This window comes from Geotrypetes seraphini, chromosome 1 (assembly GCF_902459505.1).
Source record: "Geotrypetes seraphini chromosome 1, aGeoSer1.1, whole genome shotgun sequence".
NCBI lineage: Eukaryota > Metazoa > Chordata > Amphibia > Gymnophiona > Dermophiidae > Geotrypetes > Geotrypetes seraphini.
The window spans coordinates 172,880,630-172,906,003 of NC_047084.1; the positions used below are offsets into that span (position 1 = coordinate 172,880,630).

General features: G+C 46.5%; 1 protein-coding gene across 3 annotated transcripts in view; it reads right to left on the reverse strand.

Annotated features, from left to right (window-relative positions):
• The window catches only part of NAF1 (nuclear assembly factor 1 ribonucleoprotein), a 135,260-nt gene that overhangs the window by 102,024 nt on the left and 7,862 nt on the right, over positions 1–25,374 (reverse strand). For all 3 annotated transcript variants that reach the window (XM_033941610.1, XM_033941592.1, XM_033941599.1), the window contains exon 2: positions 13,195–13,726. In XM_033941610.1, coding sequence (XP_033797501.1) covers positions 13,195–13,493 — 299 coding nt within the window. In that variant the 5' untranslated portion in view covers positions 13,494–13,726. The remainder of the gene's footprint in view (positions 1–13,194; positions 13,727–25,374) is intronic.

Below are 25,374 nucleotides of genomic sequence, written 5' to 3' on the forward strand. Positions count from 1 at the left end.
AAATTGAAGATTAGATTAGATTCTTATGAACTGATATAAACCAAAAATAAAAAAGGAATTGAAAACAGCCAAAAAGAGATTAGGTTCTTATTTTGTCAATATCTTTTCCAGTAGAAAGTGTGTCATTCTGGACAAGGGGGTTATCTCCTTCAGGCCGCGAGCCAGTATAACGCTGCTCAGGGCATAGGGGACACAGATGAAGATGAGTCTCTCGTTGTTCCCTTATTGCCTCAAGCTGTGCCTCCCATTCAGGGGATGCAGGCACTTTGGATCCTGTTATGGCTTTGTATCCTGGGGATGATCCCTTGGTCCTGTGCTTCTTTAAGCCAAAGGCTCTGCTGAATCTATTTTCTGAGTCCCTGCGCTAGCTGAATTTAGACTCTCAAGCCGGTTCCATCTATTATGAATGGTGTGAGGGTTCAGTCTAACACGTTTCCTTGTCATCTGGACATTAATGTCTTAGTCACTGAACAGTGGGATTCTCCAGGGCCATGTCTTGCCAAGGTTGCCAGAGCCATGTCTTGACTGTATCCTATGGCATAGGAATGCCAGTATCTTTTTATCCAGCCTAAAGTGGATTCCTTGTTTGCGCAGGTTACTAAGCGCACATCTCTTCTGAGTGAAGTTGATGTAGGCCTTTTTCCACTACTACTACTATTCATCATTTCTAAAGCAATGAAAGGCGTACACAGCACTATACATGTGTATTTAACATGTAATAGATGATCCCTACTCAGAAGAGCTTACATTCTAGTTTAAACAGCAAACAGTACATATATGGTTTGGGGATTTTCTCACAGGAAGAATGGTAAGATTGGCATAGGTATCTTAAAGGGAGTGAGAGTTAGGAGTTATAAGCAACCTAAAAAAAGTGAGCTTTTAGTTTATATTTGAATACTGCTGGTGATGGAGCTTGATGTAATGACTCAGGAAGTCTGTTCCAGGCATACTGTGCAGCAAGATAGAAGGGACGGAGTCTGGAGTTGTCAATAGGGGAGAAAGGAAAAATTATGTTCTTACCTGCTCATTTTCTTTCCTTTAGACCAGGGATGTCAAAGTCCCTCCTTGAGGGCCACAATCCAGTCGGGTTTTCAGGATTTCTCCAATGAATATGCATGAAATCTATTAGCATACAATGAAAGCAGTGCATGCAAACAGATCTCATGCATATTCATTGGGGAAATCCTGAATTCCCGACTGGATTGTGGCCCTCGAGGAGGGACTTTGACACTCCTGCTTTAGACATAGCAGATGAATCCAGAGAGTACACATCTACCAGCAGGTGGAGATAGAGAACTGATTTGCAGTTGCTCCTCTTGGCCAATTAGTATCACTCTTTTCTAAAGCATTAGAAATAAACTGCACAAGTAAAAAACTTCTTTCCCATAGCACTGTCAAATTGAAAAAAAATAAATAAATAACCCACCTGAACTGAAACCAACTACCAACCATAACACACAACATGAACACTCCGCAAGGGAACCAACAGCAGATAGTAATAAAGAGTAAGGCTCTAGATTCATCTGATGTGTCTAAAGGAAAGAAAATTAGCAGGTAAGAACAAAATTTCTCCTTCCTTAGAAACAGATGACTTCACAGACTAGTGGGATGTAGCAAAGCAATCTTTATACTGGGTGGGAATTGAACACTGCCTCCACAATGACTGACGTATTAAAAGATGCCTCTGCACGCGCCGCCACATCCATCCAGTAATGTTTAGAAAATGTGTTCAAGGACAACCATGTTGCCGTTCTACAAATCTTTTCCAAGGAGAATCCCCTGGACTCAGCCCATGAAGTAGCCACCGCTCTGGTCAAGTGAGCATGGAGACCCGCTGGCAACTGCTTTCCCGCCAACAAATAAGCGGAAGCAATAGCTTCTCTGACCCAGCGGGCTATCGATGCCTTGGACACCGTCATACCCTTGTGACGTCCTGAGAACAAGACAAAAAGGTAATCCGAATGCCTAGTCATTAGAAGATTGCTCAAAGTGCAGGAGCATTCTACGCACAATCGCAAGGAACAAAATCAAGACCCGTAGTCCTCTTCCCAGAAGGAAGAAAGAGAGACTGATTGACATGAAAGGTCGCTCTTTGAACCTTTTCTACTGCCGCTATATCTTTCTTGAGATAAGGAGACCAGAATTGAATGCAATACTCCAAGTGAGATTGAACCATGGAATGATAGAGGCATTATATCATTCTTAATCCTGTTAACCATCCATTTTTAAATAATTCCTAGAATCTTGTTTGCTTTTTTGGCTGCTGCCACTGCCACACATTGGCTATAATAAATTTATTATAGCCAAGTTTCTTTTCTGACTCTCTTGATATATTGTCCCTGCTGTATTGGAAACATAACTGCCACACATTGGGCAGGTGGTTTCATTGTATTGTCTACAATGACACCCAGATCCTTTTCTTGGGCACTAACCCCCAAGGTGGACCCTAGCATCTGTTAACTATGATTTGGATTTTTCTTCCCAATGTGCATCACTTTGCATTTGTACACATTAAATTTCATTTGCCACTTGGACCCCCAGTCTTCCAATTTCTTAAGATCTGCCTGCAATTTTTCACAATCTGCATGCGTTTTAATAACTTTGAACAGTTTAGTATCATCTGCAAACTGAATCACCTTACTCGTCATTTTAATTTCCAGATCATTTATAAATAAGTTAAATAGCACCGGTCCCAGTACATCTCCCTGCGGCACTCCACTGTTTACTCTCCTCCGCTGAGAAAAATGGCCATTTAACCCTATCCTCTATTTTCTATCCGATAACCAATTCTTAATCCACAACTGATCTTTGCCACTATCCCATGACTCTTTAATTTTCTCAGGAGCCTCTCATAAGGAACTTTGTCAAAAGCTTTTTGAAAATCTAGATACACTACAACTGGCTCACCTTTATTGGTGAGGCAAGATGACTCAGAACTTATGTCATTACTCCAAGTATGAGGGGGTGCTGAAAATTCTCAGCTCAACAAACTTCCTAAATTCTGAACATTATTTTGCCACTGTAGCTGAAAAGAGTGTTATTTTGCAATGTGCTAATTTGCAGAATCATAATGCTAAAGGAGAAATTAGGTTTTTTATCTAATTTTCTCTCTTTTAGACTCTCCAGATCAGTAATAATAATAATAAATAATAATAATTTTATTTCTTATATACCGCCCAACTAGAAGATCCAGGCGGTTCACAGCAAGAGAACTGAGGCATATCAGTGAAGATGCAAGATACAGTTGGAATCGGTAGGATTCAATGCTATACAATACAATAAAATATAACATGATACAAGTAGAGTGAAGGAAAGCGGTCATCGCATAAATTTACCAAACAGATAGATTTTCAGTGATTTTCTAAACTCATAGTAAGATTGGGAGTGGGCAATCAGAGAACACATCCCATTCTCCCCGCTTGAAAGGCTAGAGTTTTGTCTAAAAAAACTTTTATAATGGCAGGCTTTCGGAGTAGGGTACAGTTCACTGATGGGGTAATAACTTACCATAAGCAGCAAGTGGAGACCGAGACAAAACTTTGGCTGTAATACTAATAGCTGAGCTTCCCTCTAGTCTAATCAGTCTGCCAAATAGCCAAGTAGAACTAAGAAGTGCTAATTATAACAGTAACAACACTCAACAGGAGTAACAATTAACATAGAGCAATACTGTTAGAAATTGCATAGAAGAAGACCCTTCAGCAAAACGTCCCCACAGCTCACCAGCTGAGCCAAAGCTGCTGCTCTTTTGATCTTCCGACCCTATAAAAATACTAGAACCTGCAGAAAAAAATACACTCTTCACGTGAATCCCATAAGAACAAGGATGGGGACTGTACTGATCTGGAGAGTCAAGAAAGAAAATTAGCAGGTAAGAACTTAATTTCTCCTTCTTCAGCAGCTTTCCAGACTGGTACAATTCATTGATGGGACGTATCAAAGCAGTACCCATCATGGATGGGACCCCAGAAGGGCCGCCACCAGAACACGCTCACCGAACACCGCAACATGCCTGGACAGCCACGCGGTAGTGTCACACAAATAAATGCAGAGAACACCAAACCGCGGCCTTACAGATATCCACTGGAAGCACCAGAGAAGACTCAGCCCAATAAGCTGCCTGACTCTGAGTGAAATGAGCCTTGAGAAAATCTGGAACAGGCTTCTTCTGAAGACAGGCAGAAGCGATAGTCTCTTTGATCCATCACACAATGGTAGCCTTGGAAGCGCCGTCTCCCTTATGAGGACCTGCTAAAAGGACAAAAAGATGATCCAACTTCCAGAACTCCCGGGTCTGCTGAACATAGGAGCAAAGGACCCGACAGACATCCAACTTGCTCAACTGCCTCTGTTCCGAAGAACCTCTCGGCTACCCAAGACCAGGAGCACCACAGACTGGTTGACATGAAAGGCGAGACCACCTATGGCAGAAAGGAAGGAATAGGAAATTCAAGATCCAATAAAGTTAGCAGGAAATGTCATGGCCACAGTGTTTTGGGATCAGGAAGGTGTTGTAATGACTATTTTCAAAGGGACCAGTTAATACAGAATACTACTGTAACTTGCTGTGCCCAATTAAAGGAGGCACTGAAAAAGAAAAAATTGAAAAAAAAAGAGAAGGATGCTGCAGAAAGGAATTCTCTTTTAGCAAGACAACGCACCTGCTCACAAAGCTGGCAAAACAATGGATGTTTTGATGCAGTTGGGGTTTCAGTGCATAGACAATTCACCCTACACACCAGATCTTGCTCCATCTGACTATTTTCTGTTTCCAAATCTTAAAGAGTTTGAAAGAGTGACAATTTTCGAGTGATTCAGTGGTGACTGCAGCAGCGGAGCAGTATTTCAGAGACCAGACATCAGAGTACAGTAGACTTTCAGCTAACTGGCACCCAGGGGGATTGGTAGATAACGGATACATGTTGTTTCTGTTTGCTTAAGAGTTACTATTAATAATAAGCTGCTGTCCTCTCACTCCAAACTCCCCCTGTGGCCTCCAGTGCTGCTCTCCTCCACTGGATTTAGCCACTCTTCTTTGTTTCTCACTATATGCAGGACAGACCAAGTCTATGCAGCATTGGCCTCAGATCCCACTATTCTTGCCCAACTGCTCAACTAAGAAAATCTAAGCGGTGTACAATAAAATATAAAGGGAGAAAAATAAAATAGTAACAAAAACCAAACATAATTACATAAGAAATATAACACTGCACGTGAGACAAAAGGGGAGAAGGGAAGGAAATACAATGTATGTATAGCAAAGAGAAGGGGGACTATAATATATCATATATAGTAGTTATCAGAATCCTAATGATCATAAATATATTTGAATTAGAAAGGTTTAAGTTCTGATTTGAATTTAGATAAGGAGTCCTACTGTCTGAGTTTAATAGGAAGAGCATTCCATAAGGACAGTGCTACTACGGACAGGGCTGTGGCGTCGGTAGATAAATCTTTCGAATCTGACTCCTCAGTTTCTGGTACCCACAACTCTGATTCCAGGTATCCAAAATTGTCTCCGACTCCTTGACTACAACTCCGACTCCACAGCTCTGACTACGTAGAAAGCAGTTACTTATCGTAACAGGTGTTATCCAGGGACAGCAGGCAGATATTCCCACACATGGGTGACGTCACTGAAGGAGCCTCAGTACGCACCACTTTAAAAGTACATCGCCACTTTAAGACTTTAGAAAGTTTGTGATAGCCCGAACCACGCATGCGCTAATGCCTTTCCGCTCGATGTAGGGCAAGCAGTCCCTCAGTTAAGATAAGCCAGCTAAGAAGCCAACCCGGGGAGGTGGGTGGGTTGTGAGAATATCTGCCTGATGTCCCTGGATAACACCTGTTACGTTAAGTAACTGTGCTTTATCCCAGGACAAGCAGGCAGCATATTCTCACGTATGGGTGACCTCCAAGCTAACAGAAATGGGATGGAGAGAGAGTTGGCAATTAGGAAAATAAATTTTGTAATACAGATTGGCCGAAGTGCCTATCTCGTCTGGAGAATGACTCCAGACAATAGTGAGAAGGGAATGTATGAACTGAGGACCAGGTGGCAGCTTTACAGATTGCCTCAATGGGAGTAGATCTCAGGAAAGCCACAGAAGCTGCCATAGCTTGAATTTTGTGGGCTGTAACACAACTCTCCAGTGCCAGTTCAGTCTGAATGTAACAGAAAGAGATGCAGGCAGCCAGCAAGTTGGAAATTGTTCTCTTGGAAACAGGATGCTCCAACTTGTTTGGATCAAACAAGATGAAAAGTTGGGGAGAAGTTCAGTGAGGCTTTGTCTGGTCAATGCAATAGGCCAAAGCCCGTTTACAGTCCAAAATATGTAGAGCAATTTTCTCCAGGATGAGAATGAGGCTTAGGAAAAGAGAATGGTAGAACAATCGATTGATTGATATGAAATTCAGTGACAACTTTTGGAAGAAACTTTAGATGTGTACGTAGAACCACCTTGTCATGATGGGTGGATCTGCTACTAATGCTTGTAACACACTGACCCTCCTGACAGAGATGAGAGCAATAACAAAAGACCACTTTCCAGGTGAGAAACTTGAGATGAGCTTTGGCCATTGGTTCAAATGGTGGTTTCATCAAACTGAAAAGAACCACATTAAAGTCCCAGACTGGAGGCTTGAGAAGTGGTTTCACATTGAAAAATCCCTTCATGAATCTGGAAACCAAAGGATGAATAGTGAGAGGTTTTCCCTCTACTGGCAGGTGAAAAGCTGTAATAGCACCGAGATGAACTCTGATAGATGTAGATTTGAGTCCAGAATCAGAGAGAGAAAGGAGATAATCCAACACCGATTCCACTGCCCCAAGAAAGTTGGTTCATGATGATGAAGCAGGCACCAGGAAGAAAACCTAGTCCACTTTTGCTGGTAACATTGTTGAGTGATTGGTTTCCTGGATGCTTCAAGGATTTGTCAAACAGGTTGAGAAAGATGCAAAATAGATGTATTCAACCCAATAAAAACCAAGCTGTCAGGTGCAGTGATTGCAGATTGGGATATACAAGAGACACTCGATACATGATTCTGAGTAAGCAGAGTAGGAAAGATTGGAAGAGGTATGTGCTCCCAGGAGCTGAACTGAAGTAGAAGGGAGAACCAATGTTGCCTGGGCCACCGTGGAGCAATGAGAATCATGGTGGCTGCGTCTCTCTTGAGTTTGAACAGAGTTTTCAACATGAGAGGGATTGGAGGGAATGCATATAGAAACAGGCCCGGCCAATCCAGGAGAAAAGCATCTGCTTCCAGACGGAGAGGGGAGTAAAGCCGGGAGCAAAACTTGGGGCAACTGGTGATTGTGAAGGGCCACAAACAAGTATACTTGTGGAGTGCTCCATTGAGCACAGATGGACTGGAGAGTTGCAGAATTGAGAGTCCATTTGTGAGGCTGAAGAATTCTGCTGAGGTTGTCTACTAGGGAATTCTTCTCCTCTTGTATATAGACGCCTTCAAGAACAGGTGGCGAGCCGTTGCCCAAGTCCAGATTTTTTTGGGCTTCCTGGCATAACAGGAGAGAGCCCGTGTCTCCTTGCTTGTTTATATAGTGCATTGCTACTTGATTGTCTGTGCGAAGGAGGAGGACTTGAGGGCAGAGGAGATGATGAAAAGCCTTGAGGGCATAAAACATCACTCTGAGTTCCAGGAGACTGATGTGAAATTTCCATTCCCTGGCAATCCAAAGACCCCGAGTCAAAATATCATCCCCATGAGCCCCTCCCAGGCATAAGGGGATGCGTCTGTCGTGATGACCTTGTGATGAGGGGGGTAAATGGTAAAGGAAGCCTCTGGATAGATTGGAGGAGGTCATCCACCATTGAAGCGACTGCAGAAGAGATGATGTCACAGATATATGTTGTGATAGACAATCTGTCGCTTGAGACCACTGGGAAGCAAGGGTCCACTGAGGAGTGCGAAGATGTAGCCTTGCCAGTGGTGTCACATGAACAGTGGAAGCCTAGAAGAACCATCATGTGTCTTGCCGAGATAGATTGGAAGCAGTTGCTTACACAGACGTATGAGTGTTTGAACGCGATCTGGAGGAAGAAAGGCTCTCATGAGGGTAGTGTCTAGGATGGCCCCAATAAACTGCAGACGTTGAGTCAGAATGAGTTGCGATTTGGGGAAGTTAACTTCAAATCCTAGAACCTGTAGAAAACATATTGTCTGAAATGTTGCTTGGACCACTTCTTGAGACGACACGGCCTTGATCAACCAGTCATCCAGATAAGCAAAGACTTGAAGGTCGTGCAAACGGAGAGTTACGGCCACCACAATCAGGCACTTCGTGAAGACTGGGAGAAGATGCCAGGCTGAAAGAAAGAACCTTGTACTGGTAATGACAGCGATTGATTTGAAAACGGAGGTACTTCCTGGAAGCCGGATGAATTGGGATATGTGTATAGGTTTCCTTGAGGTCCAGAGAATATAGCCAATCGTTCTGATTGAGGAGAGGATAAAGCAGGGCGAGAGAATATCCTGAATTTCTCCGAGTAGAAATTTGTTGAGAGCTCTAAGATCCAGGATGGGTCTCAGTCCTCCGGTCTTCTTGGGAACTAAGAAGTAACGGGAGTAGAATCCCTGTTGCTGCTGAGAAAGGGGAACTTCCTCGATAGCATTCAACAGGAGAAGGGATTGAACCTCCTGAAGAAGAAAAGAGGACTGTGCAGGGTCCAAAACAGGCTCTCTTGGAGGATGGTCTGGTGGAAGGGTGTGCAAATTGAGATTATAACCCTGACAAATTATGTTGAGGACCCAGAGGTCTGATGTTATGAGCTATGTAAAATTGAATATGGCTTCCAATGGGCTGAGGCAAAGTCTGTAGAATGGCGACGTTGGCTATATTCTGAAGGAATGTAATGTAATGTAATTTATTTCTTATATACCGCTACATCCGTTAGGTTCTAAGCGGTTTACAGAAAATATACATTAAGATTAGAAATAAGAAAGGTACTTGAAAAATTCCCTTACTGTCCCGAAGGCTCACAATCTAACTAAAGTACCTGGAGGGTAATAGAGAAGTGAAAAGTAGAGTTAGAGGAAAAATAAAAATAAAATAAACATTTTAACAAGACAGCATTGATCTAAATACTTTGGAAGGTAGAAGAGAGGAGAGAAAGGAATAGAAGCAGAAGGGGGAGCCGTTGAACAGTAGCATTCTGGAGAAATTTAAATGATAGAAATAGAACAAAACAAAGACAAAAGGCAAAACAATAGATAAGATTAAAGATAAATCATAAGCTGGAAAGAAAAATAAAATAAAACTTTGTCTTCAATCCACGGATTCAGCGTCAGTGATGAAGTGGAGCAAGTAAGTTTAGGAGGAGCGATTGACGTTTCCAGAAAGGGCTTCTTCAGGGAAGAGACTTGGCAGACAGTCCCAGGATGCCTATGTCTCCTCCCCTGCGATGTTCTCCCATCCATGCATTCCCTCCCAGACACATTGCCCATGCTCCAGCCGCTCCAAGGAGGCTGCCCCAGATGAGGCCCACGGTGAATGCAGGATTCTCTCCTCTGCGGGAAAGCCGCCCGGAGCCGACAGTCGATCTTCTTAGCGGATTGCATGGGGGGAAGAGTTCACACTCTTGGTAGGATCGGGTCTGTGTGCTCTCGGTGGTTGTGGCTGGTCTCGTTGCTGCTTAGGTGTAAAAGGGCCGAGGAGCCTTCTGAGTGACAGGCTGTTGTTTTTGCTGCTGCTGACACGGTTATTGCTGTCTCTGTCTCCTTGATTGAGGTGGAACAGGAGCTGTGGATTTAGCAGCAAATCTTCTCTGATAGGAAGATTATGGTTTGAAAAGACGAGAAGGAGATTTCTTTTTGGGTTTCACCAGAATGTCCCATCGGTTTTCATGTGTGGACAATTTCTGGGTAGTGATATCAGTAGAATCACCAAAAAGTTTGTCCCCTGACATCGGAGAGGAAGTTCGGGCCAACCAGGCAGCGACTGACATAGGGAAGCGGAATGCTGGTCGGTCCGACGCTTCTGCAGGGAGAGCTTGGGATGGCAGTGGAGGACGGCGGAGAGAGGAAAGCTGATTGGCCCAGTAGATCAGGACGGCAATACGAGTCTATCACGGAGCCCGGGATGGGTTTCGTGATCGACTTGCATTGCCTTCCTGATCGACGTATTGGGCACCCCTGATCTAAAGCATCTAGAGACTTCTTAGACCATTTAGAGTCAGCTTGAAGAGGAATAGACATGGTCTCAGACATTTCTCTCAAAAATTTAGAAAACAAGGATTTCTCAGTTAAAACAGGAAGCTCTTGAGAAGGTTGATGAAGAGAATCCTCTTCTGAAGAGCCATCATGGTTGAAGGTGGTTCAACTTCTGCAATACTTTTCCCGACCTCACCAGCATCGAGTCAGGGGATGTTTGAGTTGAAAATGACCGGTGCCGATGACTGGTAGGTGTCGGTTCCTGGTCAAGCAGTGGTGGCACCGATGGAGATTCCACGGCCAGCTCAACCGGTGTCCAAGGCTCAGACTGAACTGGCACCGGTGGAGTCGATGGCGACATGGGAAAAATTTCAGTCGGGAGCAGAATTTGTAACTGGTCCCGTAATTCATCCATAAGCAACTCCTGAATCTGTTGCGTCAAAGAATGCACCAGTACTGCTGGCACCAGCAATGAGGAGGCCGAAGTCGAGGAACTCACCGAAATCGAAGCGGAACTTTTTTGGGTTTCCTCGAGGTCGGCAGGACTTGGCTCACGTAGGGGAAGGCTTCCTAGCCAGCTTACCCACTGTGAGTTGAGACACCAGAGTTAACGTTGGTGGATCCACCCTCGGTGTCGTCTTGGTCGGTGCAGTTTTGGGTGGTGCGGATACTATCGGAGATGAAGTGGGCTCCGTGTCCACTGCAGCGCCGAATAGTACCCTGTGCTGAAGTAACCAGTTTTTGAGGGTGCGATTCTGAAGGGATGAGCAGCAGCAGCAAGAGTCGGCACGGTGCTAGGGTCCCAGACACTGCAAGCACCAATGGCCCAGTACAGTGACCGCACTTTTTGAAACCCATCGACGGGCAGGACATGGACGGGAAGACAGCCGTTGACAAATCGAACTCTATGGCGAAAAGAGTCCATAAGGCCCTAGTGGGCCAAAGCCCAAGCGAGAAATAAAATAAAAAGTAAATAGACCGTCCTTTTTTAAAAAAAAAAAAAAGAAACAACAATATAAAAAGAAACAAATAACAAAAAAGTCACAATCCGCGAGAGCGGGAAGGCAAGCGAATAAAAATAAACTTCAATAGAAGCTGAAGCGCATCTTACTAGCTCCGCGGAAACTTGAAAACGGAGGGACCATGCGCCCTATGTCGGGCGGGAAGGCACTTGTGCATGCGCAATTCAGGCTATCGCAAACTTTCTAACATCTTAAAGTGGCGATGCACTTTTAAAGTGGTCCGTACCGGGGCTCCATCGGTGACATCACCCATACATGAGAATATGTTGCCTGCTTTTCCTGGGAAAAAATTGATTTACGGGTGGTGCCGTAGATAATATTACGCAATGAAGGAACAGATAGAAGGCACTTATCTGAGGAACGTAAAGTCCTAGAAGCAGAGTATGGGATGATCAATCTATCGATGAACGTGGGAAAGTGCGCAGATTTTGTTTTGAATGTCACTTTAATAGCCATGTTGTGTTTCCATCTTTTTTTTTATTTAAGCATCCCCTGTGTCTTTCCCACACATTTTTTAAATTCATTCACAGTTTTAAGACTCTATCACCTCTCTTGGAAGGACGTTCCATGCATCTACCACCTTCTCTGTAAAAAGTATCTCCTGACATTACTCCTGAGTCTACTTCCCTGCAACCTCCATTCATGTCCTCTAGCTCTACTGCCCCTAGAGTTCAAAATCAATATAGCAGGCATACAAAGCAAATGTCAATGCATCAAATTGTATTTTATTTATATTAATGCCAAATAAGGTACCTTTTTATGAATGCAGTCAGAGATATGCATGAAGTTAGGTCATACAGTCCAGAAAAGTTGAGTGATAAGGTAAAAGAAGGTTTGTGTCTTGGTCATATGGTTAAAACAGCAGCACCAAATGAACCAAAGGCTAAGACACACAGAAGCAAGCTGCTGCAATTCAAGACTTTGAAAATAATCCCACAAGTTTCAGACTATTTCTCTGATCTACAACCATAATCGCTAAAATCCCATCCAGTCTAAGATGGGAAGGGGTTGAAACCACAGTAGTGCCAGATACTGTGGCGTTCTTTCCTTCTCCTAAGCATCCTTTTTGCTTGCATTTTGAACTACCTTTAAACTAATGAAGTGCCAGTGCTGCATATCAATGAAAGATGGCACATATTCTAGTAATTAAATGGCCCAAGGTAACAGCATGGTATCTAACGTTATGACAATAGCAATTATCTGATAATGCTCTCTGCAACAAGAACTGTCACTTATTTAGCTTCCAATGAACCATGAAAATCAATGTCTTTCACAGCAGATGTAATTCCCATAGAATTGTCTTGGTGATGTCATCTGTATCAATGTAAAAAAAAGGTGGTGTTCTGTAAATAACTAAGGGACACTTAAACTAACATATAGTAAGTTTTTGCGCTTACCGCATTTTAACAGAAAAAATTAACTTGTGGCGTGTGCAAAGGCTGCAAGGTGATTGCTGGGGGGGTGTCTAGTGTATCCTTCTACTGTTACCACACTGAAGTGTTCTTTACTGCATGTTGAAGACTTTGCAATTAGTGTGAATATCCCAACATCTCCTCTTGGAGAGGTAGGTGAGTGCACCCGTGCTAACTACATGTGATAAGCACTGTGTGCAAACTGAAGCAAGCGGTGATACCCAGTCTCTGGTCATAACCCATTCAGTTCCTATTCCCTAATACAGCATGCAATTAACATATGAATTAGTACAAGCTGTCATGACACCATGGGGATGGTTACTGCCCTCACACAGTAACAGTGAATGCTAATTTGCATTAACTGCTTAATACATTTTAATAAAGAACTCCTAATTTCCAGTACTGTCAACCTGGTAGCTTTCCTAAGTACCCGACTGAAGATATATATCTCAAGCATTTTCTCTTGGTTACAAAATACAGTTCACCAACATGAAGGAAGCAGCACCTATAAGAGAGAATTAGTAAACTGTGAGGAAGGACAACAGAAAAAGTTAATACCAAATCTAAGAGCAAGCTAACCCACAAACCTGTCAGATGAAGAACTTTCTTTCTGAACCTGGGCAAGACTAAAACTTCCACTCTGAGCAGGAAAGTCTGCCTGCATATTTTCTTCACCGCAACTGTGCAACAATTTCTTGAATTTTAGACATTCCAACTGGGCAGCCACAACCACTTCCATGTACTTGTCAGGTAACAAGGTAGATTGTGAGGTCTCTGGCTGCGGTGCATTTTCTTCTTCTGCGAGATCAATATTCCCAGCCTTGACATCTGTAGGAAGCACTAGTGAATTGTCACAGGTGTTTACAGAGTACATATTCCCATTCATTTCTCCAGTGCTTGTGTTCAAACTATCAACAGCTGATCTGATTTCCAATTGAGATCCAGTGCTTTCTGCCGAGTTACTGCAAGAAAACAGGGAAAATCTGTTCTTTAGTGTTTGAATCTGCCATGTAGGAACCCTTCTGTTCCAACTCCAAGGAATGCCCGTTTTCTACAGTATCAACACCATCAAGCTCTTGATGTAGGATGTGTTTCAGTCTATATCCCCTTGACAAATTCCTGAAAAACATTCAAGAACATTCTTGAAAAATAAATACAGATCATCTACCATCTATATTTCTGTAACAGGAGGAGGGTTATTTTCAGATTACAAAGGAACCATGAATAGCAGTAAATTAGAGCACGGAAATGACAATACGTCTTTCTGCCAGGTAGGTTAACAATAAGAAAAGAATAAAGGACAGTGCAATGTAACAAAAAATATAATGAGCAAAAATAGAGTGTGGTGTAGTGGTTAAGAGCTACAGACTCAGCACCATGAGGATGTGGGTTCAAATCCTGTGCTCCTTCTTGTGATCCTGGGCAAGTCACATTGCCCCAGGTACATTAGATAGACTGAGTCCACTAGGACAGATAGGGAAAATACTCGAATACCTGATTGTAAACCAATTAATACATCTTATCCAAGTGGTATATCAAATTCAAATCCCCAATTTTACTAAATACAAAAGGGAATAGACGACCAACAAAAATGTTTACAGAAACAGTGAAGAACACACAGAAGTAGGGGTAGTGGTCCACCCCACTTGTGTGTTATACTGCAGAATTTCTCAACACGCAGTACGAGCCGCTTGTTGGGGACACGCAGCACTGCACAAGTTTCCCACTCCCTTCTTCCTTAATGGCCGCCGGCGGAAATCCCATGCCTTCCTTTTTGCCCACCGTCCTCTGCCAAAGCAGACCCGGAAGGCTTCCCTCCGACGTCAGAGCTAACATTGGAGAGAAGCCTTCCAAGTCACTCTTCACCCAAACCAAACTGGATTTCACTCAAAGTATTCAACGAAACTGTCTCTGCTCGGTCTGTATACTATTTTCATGACCATAGAAAATCTGTTCTCTTGATTTCCCTCAATCTATCGTCTGCTTTTGACACAATAGACCACAATTTACTTCTAAATCGTCTCAAAAACAGCAGAATAACTTATTCAGCTCTCCTCTGGTTCTCTTCTTACTTCGCCGACCGGAACTTCCAAGTTCATTCAAAAGGAACTACCTCTTCCCCTATATCCCAAACCTACGGCATTCCACAAGGCTCAATCCTTTCCCCCCTGCTATTCAATGTCTTCCTAGCCCCTCTATTGACTCTTGCACAATTCATTGGATTCACTCCCTTTGCTTACGCAGACAATATTCAGCTTCAATAAGAAACTTGAACAGATACACCAATGGCTTGACACTAATAGATTAGTGCTTAATGTTAACAAATGAAATATTATGTTATTTCCTTGGAAAGACAGTTCTAAGCTCAATTTTCCCATCACTATCATGGATACCACTTTGCAATCAATAAGCAGCATTAAGATTCTAGGGGTTATTTTTGATTATAAATTAACCTACCATGACCACATCAGTAGCATTGTTAAATCAACCTTTTTCAGACTTCGTCGAATTCGCTCAGTTTCACAATTTCTATGTCCACAGTCACTTAACATTCTAATCCATTCCTTGGTTATTTCTAAAATTGATTATTGCAATGCCCTATATAAGGGAATAGCTCAAAATGAAATCAAACGTTTACAGATTATTCAAAATGCTTCTATTAAACTTATATCGAAAGCCAGGAAGTTTGATCACGTGACACCTCTCCTTAAGAAAGAGCATTGGCTTCCAGTAGCTCACCGGATAACATATAAATTAAGTTTGCTTACACTCAAATCATTACTTATAAAACTCCTAATTTTATTTATAAACTACTGATTCCCTACACCTCAAATAGATTATTGAGATCGAATGAAAAACATTTACTGATGATTCCCTCACTTAAAATTATTAACACACGGCGGCAATTCATTTTTTCTGTCACAGCCCCTCAAACATGGAACTCACTCCCTATTTATTTAAGGGAAGAACGCAACTTGGATAGATTTAAGAGCAAATCAAAAATCTTTCTTTTTAAGGATGCATTCGATAATTAGTAAGCCAGTCTAGTGGCCTTATTTTAACTGCACTTTATAGCTTCTCTAAAGTATATTGATCTTTCCTTTCCTTTTGTTTTTCCCTTAAATGTGTCTTACTTACTATCAAACAACTTGTACAGTGGTGCCTCGCATAACGGACGCCTCGCACAGCGAACGCTGCGCACAACGAACTTTTTGTCGTGCTCCCCACAACGAACTTCGTTTCACACAACGAAGTCGCCCGAGGGGCCCGGGGGGGGGGCGGAACTACTCTCGCCGAAGCCGGGAACAGCAGCACCCATGCAGAGAAGGAGAAGACGGCGTGTAGGGGACTCCAGTAAATGCAGAGCAGCAGCTGTGGCAATCAAAAAAAGAGGAGGTCTGCTGTTAAGGTGGACCAGGGTCCTGGAAAATTCGTGAAATCCTGCAATATTACCAGGATCTCAATACAAGTCCATGAGGATCCTGGAGATCCTGCAAATCCTGGTTTTACCCAGACCCAATTCTCTGGTCCTATCTTACGAGACCTGACCCATTTACAGCAAGTTAAGCCATGTTTAAGCTAACGAAAAAAAATCCAGAAAACATCAAAAGATTATTTCCTTTTTAACAAATAGTAATACTGTACCATGAAATACTGTTCCATCATCTCCCTCCACCTTACCCTGGATGCCGAGTTCTCCGGCCCTCTTTCTCGGCCAGCCGCACGCTTTCAGGGAGCAGCGCACGCGCGCATGCTCTGTTGCTCAATCTTCTCCTCTGACGCAACCGGAAACCGGAAGTTGCAGGAGAGTAGAACATTGACCAACTCCAGCAGCTGCGCGTGCACAGCTTTCTGGAAGCGTGCGGCTGGGTGAGGGAGAGGGCCGGCAGACTCCGCATACAAGGTGAGGTGGAGGGAGGGAAATGTAGGGCTGCAGAACGAATTATTGTGTTTTAAATGTATTCTTATGGGAAAACAGGGCTGCAGAACGAATTATTGTGTTTTAAATGTATTCTTATGGGAAAACGCGTTTCACACAACGAACGTTTCACATAACAAACTTGCTCCTGGAACGGATTAAGTTCGTTGTGTGAGGCACCACTGTATTTCCTTTCCCTACCTCTCCTTGTGTTTTAATGGGTTTGTAATGTTAGTTTATAATTAGTCTTGCAAGACTTAGTTTTGGTTCATAGACAACGGCGCGAAAGACAAAAGCGCGCGCCGACAATTGAGCGCAGCGCACACCGCTGCGCCGCTCTAAATTACAGATTTTAGGGGCTCCGACGGGGGGTTTTCTTGGGGAGCCCCCCCCCCAGTTTACTTAATAGACATCGCGCCAGCGTTATGGGGGGTTGTAACCCTCCACATTTTACTGTAAACTGAACTTTTTCCCTAAAAACAGGGGGAAAGTGAAGTTTTCAGTAAAATGTGAGGGATTACAACCCCCCAAGCCCCCCACAACGCAGCGCGATGTCTATTAAGTAAAGTGGGGGGGTTCCCCCCCACCCACCCCTGTCGGAGCGCTAAAAACAGTAATTTAGAGCGATGCGGCGGCGCACACTGCGCTCAATTGTCTGGGCGCGCCTTTGTCCCGGCGCGCTTTTGACCTGACACCCTTAGTTTTTGTCATTTGTTGTATTGTTCCCTAAATTTTGTAATTTTATTGATATGTATATCGCTTAGAATTCTGATTAAGCGATCAATCAAATCCTTATGAAACTTGAAACTTCTTCACCCTATCAATCCTTCAAATCCCAATGACATTCAAGAAATTAATCTCAAATTGGACAAAAAGCTTATGGTTTAGAAGCAATAGACTTTCACTAAACATAGCAAAATCTTGAGGGATTTTATTTCCAATCAAAAACAATGACTCCCTAGCTGGACAAATATCCATCCCATCCCCCTTCAAACTGAGTCCAAACTTAAACTTTCAGGAATCATCTTTGACAAACACCTCATTTACCATGACAAAATTAGCTCCCTGACCAAAAACTGCTTTTACAAACTCCGCTTAATTTGTTCCATAACCTCAGTCTTAGAATCTATCTCTATTCAAACTCTAATCCAGGGGTGTCCATCTTGCGGCCTAAGGGCCACATGTGGCCCCGTGAAGTATTTTGTGTGGCCTCAGTCGAGGGCGATGCAGTGTTTTCCTCTGCTGCCGCCGGGTGTTTACCGTCTTGCCAGCTCCCTTCTCTGTCTTGCTGCAGCATTTGCGCGGCCCAAGAAAATTTTTTTCCGGCCAATGCGGCCCAGGGAATCCAAAAGGTTGGGCACCCCTGCTCTAAAGCACAGTTACTTACCGTAACAGGTGTTATCCAGGGACAGCAGGCATATATTCTCACATGTGGGTGACGTCATCTACGGAGCCCCGATGCGGAAGCATTTTCAAGCAAACTTGATTGAAGATTTAAGTTTGCTCTGCTGCTCCACGCATGCGTGCCTTCCTGCTCCACTAGGGGGTGCATCCCCTCGTGGTCTCCAGTTCACTTAACTAGCCAAGAAGCCAACCTCGGGGAGGTGGGTGGGTTGTGAGAATATATGCCTGCTGTCCCTGGATAACACCTGTTACGGTAAGTAACTGTGCTTTATCCCAGGACAAGCAGGCATGATATTCTCACATGTGGGTGACCTCCAAGCTTACTGAAGAGGGATGGAGGGAAGTTGGCAATTTAAGCAAATAGATTTCGCAACACCGATTGGCCGAACCGGCCATCGCTTCTGGACAGGGAGTCCAGACAGTAGTGGGAGGTGAAGGTATGAACCGAAGACCATGTGGCAGCCTTGCAGATTTCCTCAATAGGTGTTGACCTGAGGAAGGCTACGGAGGCTGCCATCGCTCGGACTTTGTGTCCCGTTACTCGACCATGCAGCGCGAGACCAGCCTGAGCGTAGCAAAAGGAGATGCACTCGGCCAACCAGTTGGACAAGGTGCGTTTGGAAACTGGGTGACCTAACCGGTTTGGGTCGAAGGACAAAAACAGTTGTGGGACTTTCCGGTGTGGCTGAGTGCGTTGGAGGTAAAAGGCCAACGCTCTTTTGCAGTCAAGAGTGTGGAGCGCCACTTCTCCGGGGTGAGAGTGGGGCTTGGGAAAAAACACAGGTAAGACAATGGACTGATTGAGATGGAAATCAGACACTACTTTAGGTAGGAACTTTGGATGGGTGCGGAGTACCACCTTGTCGTGATGGAATACCGTGAAGGGTGGGTCCGCTACCAGAGCTTGTAGCTCACTAACCCGCCGTGCGGACGTGAGAGCAAGTAGGAAAATTACCTTCCAAGTGAGGAATTTTGGATGGCATTTGTCTAGGGGCTCAAATGGAGGTTTCATTAGTTGAGCCAGAACCACGTTAAGGTCCCAAACCACCGGGGGAGGTTTGAGAGGGGGGTGGACGTTCAGCAGGCCCTTCATGAAGCGAGTGACTAAGGGATGGAGCGAGAGGGCTTTCCCTTCCAGGGGCTGATGAAAGGCCGCAATCGCACTGAGGTGTACTCGAATGGAGTTGGTCTTTAGGCCGGAATGAGATAGTTGAAGTAGATAGTCAAGGACCAGGGGGACGGGGACCGACACCGGGTCCTGGCTGTGGGAGGAGCACCAGGTTGAGAATCTGGTCCACTTTTGGGAGTAGCAGGTTCTCGTCGAGGTTTTTCTAGAGGCCTCCAATATCTCCTTGACTGATTGAGACACGGGGAGAGCAGTCAGGGGGAGAGAAACCAAGCATTCAGATGAAGAGATTGAAGATTGGGATGTAACAGTGAACCCTGACCTTGTGACAGTAGAGAGGGAAACAGAGGCAGAGGCAGTGGATCTCTGACACTGAGTTGAAGTAGAAGGGAAAACCACGGCTGGCGTGGCCAGCGAGGGGCAATCAGGATCAGGGTGGCTTGTACTGTTTTCAGGTGGACAAGCGTCCGCAGTATCAGAGGGAACGGCGGAAACGCGTACAGGAACCTTCCCTCCCAATCGAGGAGGAAGGCGTCGGCCTCGAGCCGGTCCGGGGAGTATATCCGGGAGCAGAAGAGAGGCAGCTTGTGATTGTGAGGGGACGCGAACAGGTCTATTTGAGGCGTCCCCCACCGTTCGAACACTCCTCGTAGGGCCTGAGAGTGTAGTGACCACTCGTGTGGCTGGAGGAGGCGGCTGAGTCTGTCCGCCAGGCAGTTTTGTTCTCCTTGTATGTACACCGCCCGAAGGAAGGTGTTGTTGGAGATTGCCCATTTCCAGAGGCGCAGGGCTTCCCGGCAAAGGGGCCAAGATCCTGTGCCCCCTTGTTTGTTTACGTAGTACATCGCTACTTGATTGTCGGTTCGGATGAGAACCACTCGGTCGCGGAGCAGATGTTGGAAGGCTACTGCTGCGAGGTAGATGGCCCGAAGTTCTAGCACGTTGATGTGGCAACGGCGGTCTTGTGCTGACCACATTCCTTGGGTGCGCAGGCCGTCCAGATGGGCTCCCCAAGCGTACTCCGACGAGTCCGTGGTGAGTACCTTGCTGTGGGGTGGGGTGAGGAAGAGCAAACCTTTGGAAAGATTTGAAGAGTCGGCCCACCAGCGGAGCGATCGTTGCAATGAAGGAGTCACTGTCACGGAGTGGCCGATCGGGTCCCGGTCTTGACGCCATTGCGACGCCAGGGTCCATTGAGGGATTCTCAGATGGAGGCGGGCAAAGGGTGTGACATGGACGGTGGAGGCCATGTGGCCCAGAAGGGTCATCATCTGTCGGGCTGATACTGAGGTCAGCCGAGAGATCCTTCGGCTCAGACTTACTAACGCCTCCAGGCGCGGAGGGGGGAGGAAGGAACGGAGGCGAACCGTGTCCAGCGTGGCCCCGATGAACTGTAGGGATTGTGAGGGGCGTAGTTGAGATTTTGGGAAGTTTATTTCGAACCCCAGACTTTGTAGATAGGTAATAGTCTGTTGGGTCGCTGAGATAGCCCCTTCTTTGGACGGGGCTTTGATTAGCCAGTCGTCCAGGTAGGGGAATACCTGGAGGCCCTGGGAGCGTAAGGTTGCTGCTACCACCACGAGGCACTTGGTGAAGACTCGAGGTGATGATGCTAGTCCGAAGGGGAGGACTCGGTATTGTAGGTGCCAGTCCCCTACTTGGAAACGCAAAAACTTGCGGTGAGCGGGGTGCACTGGGACATGTGTGTACGCCTCCTTGAGATCGAGGGAGCAGAGCCAGTCGCCCTCGTCGATCAGGGGGTAGAGTGTTGGTAGTGAGAGCATCCGAAACTTTTCCCGTACCAGGAATTTGTTGAGGCGTCTCAAGTCTAGTATTGGGCGTAGGTCTCCCGTTTTTTTCGGTACCAGAAAGTAACGGGAGTAGAAGCCCTTCCCCCGTTGGTCGGGGGGGGACCTTCTCCACTGCTCTCAGGCGAAGCAGGTCTCGAGCTTCGGAGAGGAGTAGAGGTAGCTGAGCCCTGTTGGGAGGGCAATTCCTTGGGGGGTTGTCCGGGGGAATGGCCCGAAAGTTGAGAGAGTACCCTGATGAGATCACGCCAAGGACCCATGCGTCCGTCGTGAGTTGTTCCCAGCGAGGGTAAAAGGCTTTGAGTCGACCTCCGATGGGAAGGCGGCCTGGGACTATGGCGGAGGGGGCCCGCCCCCTTCCGCGTGTCCCGTCAAAAGGACGGGGATGGTTTGGTGGTCGCGGGCGGTTGGGACTTGGGCATGGCCCTGTGATGGGCTTGCGGACGTCTGGGTGGGGGCCGCGAGAAGGCAGGGGTGGACTTTTGTGGGTAGCGGCGCGGAGGGGCCCTGTATGGCCTGGGCGCTGGCGGTTTGGGCTTTTGCCGGACAAGGGAGGCAAATGAGCGTTCATGTTCGGAGAGGCGTTTTGTCGCCGCCTCGATAGTGTCATCGAACAATTCCTTTCCCACGCAGGGGAGGTTAGCTAACCGGTCCTGTAAGTTAGGGTCCATGTCGACCAGGCGCAGCCAAGCTAGTCGGCGCATGGCGATAGCGAAGGCTGCTTCTCTGGAGGAGAGTTCGAAGCCATCGTAGGCCGCGTGGAATAGATGAAGGCGCAGGTTGGAGAGGGACTCTAAAAGCAGGCCGAACGTTTCCTGCCGGGAGGCCGGTAGGTCAGTCTCAAAGGCTCTCAATAGTCCAATGAGGTGTTTGAGGTATGATGTGAAGGTGAAAGTGTAGCTTTGCACCCTAGAGGCCATCATTGCGTTTTGGTATAGTCTCCTGCCGAACTTGTCCAGGGTTCGGCCTTCCCGGCCTGGGGGTACCGCTGCTGAGACCCGGGACGGGTGAGCCTTTTTCAAGGAGGATTCCACTAGCAGCGATTGGTGGGAGAGCTGTGGTTGCTCGAATCCCGGATAAGGTACTGTGCGGTACTTGGCCTCCATTTTGGAGGGTACGGCCGTGACCATGTAGGGGGTCTCCAGGTTCCTGAAGAAGGCCTGTTGGAGTACCGGGTTAGGTGGTAAGCGAAGGGACTCTCTGGGCAGTGATGGCATATCCAGCTCCGCCAGGTACTCCTTAGAGTATCTGGAGTCGGACTGGAGATCTAAGTCCAATGCGTGGCCCATGTCTTGGACAAAGCGAGTGAAGGATGGGCGAGATGTCCCCGGAGCCCCGTGCGGGGTCAGGGAACGAGACCTTCGTCGGGTGGAGAAGGATAAGGAGGCTTCCCTCGAGTATCGAGGTTCATGCTCTGATCCATGCTCCGAGGTTGGGGAAGCACTGTGAGAGTGTTCCGGGGTTGTCGATCTTCGGCGTCTCGAGGAGCCCCTCGGAGACGATGCCGGGGTTAGGGGTACCGATCGATGTCGGATTGGTGACCTCGATCCGGACTCCCTCGGAGAATGCGTCCGAGGGGGAGTTCGGAGGATACGCGGGTTGGAGAGTGATAACTCAGCCACCCTTAGTGGTCCTGTACGAGGTGTGGGAGAACGGCCTCGTAGGGTTGGTGAACCTCGGGCCTTCTTGGAGGTACGGCGGTTCGAGGTTTCTGTTGTTCTAGCCCGACGTTTTGCCCCTCGGCGGTCCGCAGAGGGGGAACGTCTCGGGCGTCTCGGCGAGGAGTCCGAGGAGGATGGGATGCGGCGAGGATTGCGCACCTTTCCTCGAGGTTGATCGGTGTGAGGCTCAGGTTGGTCTGGCACATTCGAGGTCGAGGCCGATTGAAACTGGGCCATTGCAGCGGACAGCTCCGACGTGATCATCGCTCGGAGTAGGTCCTGGAAGACGGGCACGGACAGCATCGAAGGCATGTCCCCTGCCTCTGTGCGCTCCACCGGGGGCGACCTCGTATCAGAGTATTCCCGTGTGGTGGAGGCACGGCCCGAAGGCTTGGAGGGCTTAGACGGGGCTGTAAGCATGGGGCTTCCGCCATGCGTCGCCGTTGTCCCCGAGGCTGGCTTCTTCGCTGTTACAGAACCTGAAGAGGGAAGAGGGGACTTACCCGGAGCCGAGGCTTTCTGTTGTCCCGAGGACTTCGGGGTTGAGTCTCGAGGCGATGCCGAGGTTTCCGGGGCCGAGGTCAAGGCCGGGGCCGAGGCCAGGGCCGACCTCGAGGCCGAGGTGGAGGGTTGGTCCGGGGTGAAGAGATCCGCCATGCGGGCTTTTCTTCGGCGGAGGGCCCGGTTTTGGAAAATAGCGCACTGGGGGCAGGAGTCGGTTGGATGAGTCGCCCCCAGACAAAGGATGCACCGGCGGTGCGGGTCTGTGAGAGAAAGAAGCCGCTCGCACCGGGTGCACTTTTTAAAGCCGGTCAAAGGCCGGGACATTAAATCGAAAGTAGCCGCGGCTCGATTAGCCACGCGGCCACGGGGACCCGGAAGCCTCCGGGTCGTTGAAAATGAAGCAGGAATCAAGTAAAAAGGTAAGGAATTCGCGCACAGCGACTTAATCGTGAAAAAACAAGAAAAAATCGCGGTGCTAGAAGGCAGTTGGGGCAGAGCCTGAAAAACACGTCTTCTAGGCTCGCGGAAAATTTTGAACTGGAGACCACGAGGGGATGCACCCCCTAGTGGAGCAGGAAGGCACGCATGCGTGGAGCAGCAGAGCAAACTTAAATCTTCAATCAAGTTTGCTTGAAAATGCTTCCGCATCGGGGCTCCGTAGATGACGTCACCCACATGTGAGAATATCATGCCTGCTTGTCCTGGGATAATCCATTCTTTGATCATCTCACATATAGACTATTGTAATTCGCTCTACCATGGAATAACCCAAAAAGATTACAAATTAAAAGTACAGCGATTAAACTCATCCATAAAGCTAAAAAATATGACCATGTCACCCCCCTACTTTGAGATTCTCACTGGTTACCAGTCTCTCATAGAACAACTTATAAGATTCTTCTCTTAGTCTTCAAGATCAAAATTTCCCACCTGCCCGCCTTTCTAGATAAATCTCTCATCCCACCCACCCCTTCCAGGGCCCTCAGATCCACTAACCAGAATTTACTAACAGTCCCTTCAATCAAGGATTTATATTATACTAGAAATACAATTTTCTCTGTCGCGCCTTCACTTTGGAATGCAATGCCATCGAACCTTTGCTCTGAAAATTTCCTAAACAAGTTTAAAACACACCTTAAGACATTTTTTTTTAAAGACGCTTATCAAAATTCCAATTAAGCTCCCCCCCAAAAAACGGGAAAATAAAAACGCTTTCAGGAAGCGACACCCTCTTTTTCCTCTTATTTTATCCTTCTCTTCCTTTTTTCATTTATACAATGTAATTAAAATTTTCCCTTCCTCCTTCTTCCACTTTGCCCCATACCCATTCTAACAAAGTCTTTGTTTTGATCTCAATCCCCCTACTTTTATTTTGATCTTTTATTTTTTTAATATAATTTTAACATTTTAAATAATCTCTTACTTTTTATTATTGTAAACCGACCATACTCGTGATGGTCGGTATATCAAATTATAAATAAACTTGAAACTCAGGTCAGCAGGGGATCCCAGTTACCTCCTTCCAGGTGGACTGCTCCTTCCTGCCTTCAGCTCCACTTGTCTCAGGGACCCGGGCAGTGGCGCATGCAAGCTGCACATTGCTGACCCAGAAGCTTTCTCTCCAAGGTCAGAGCTGACGTCAGACGGAAGGCTTGTGGGTCAGCCATGTGAAAGAGCTGCTGCCCGAGTCCCTGTGCGGCTAAAGGCAGGAAGGAGCAGCTCTTGAAGGGCCTTGAAGGGAGGGAGTACAGCTCTGGAATGAGCAAGTAAGAGAGAGAGGGAACATGATCGTGGGGCAAAGGGAGAAGGGGGGAGCACATTGAGACATGGGAGGGGCACAAATTTGGGACAAAGGCTGGAAGGCAGGGAGGGGGGCACGAATTCAGGACACAGAAGGAAGGGAGGAAGAGATCACTAACTTGGGATATAGGAGGGAGAGAATAGAAAGGGAGAATTGTTGGGCCTAAATGTGTGAGTGAGAAGGAAAGAGATGGTGCACATGGGGAAAGGAAGAAAAAGGAAAATTGGGCATAGAGAGAGGAGTGAGGTAGAGATGCACGAGGAATAGGATGAGAGGCAGAAATGTTGGATATGGTGTTGGAGAGGGAACAGAGGAACATACTGAAGGGGATGCAAGGGGGAGGAATGTTGGACATGGTGATGGAGAACGAGATATGGCATAGTGCTTGAGAAGGGTAATAGAAAGAGAAATGGGAACAGGGCTGGTGGCCAGTAATGGAAAATGCTGCACATGATCCAGGGGATGAGAGAGGGACAAATGTTTCATGTGGTAGTAGAGGGGGTGGGAGAGATACATCCTGGATCTCTCTCTCTCTTTCCTCATT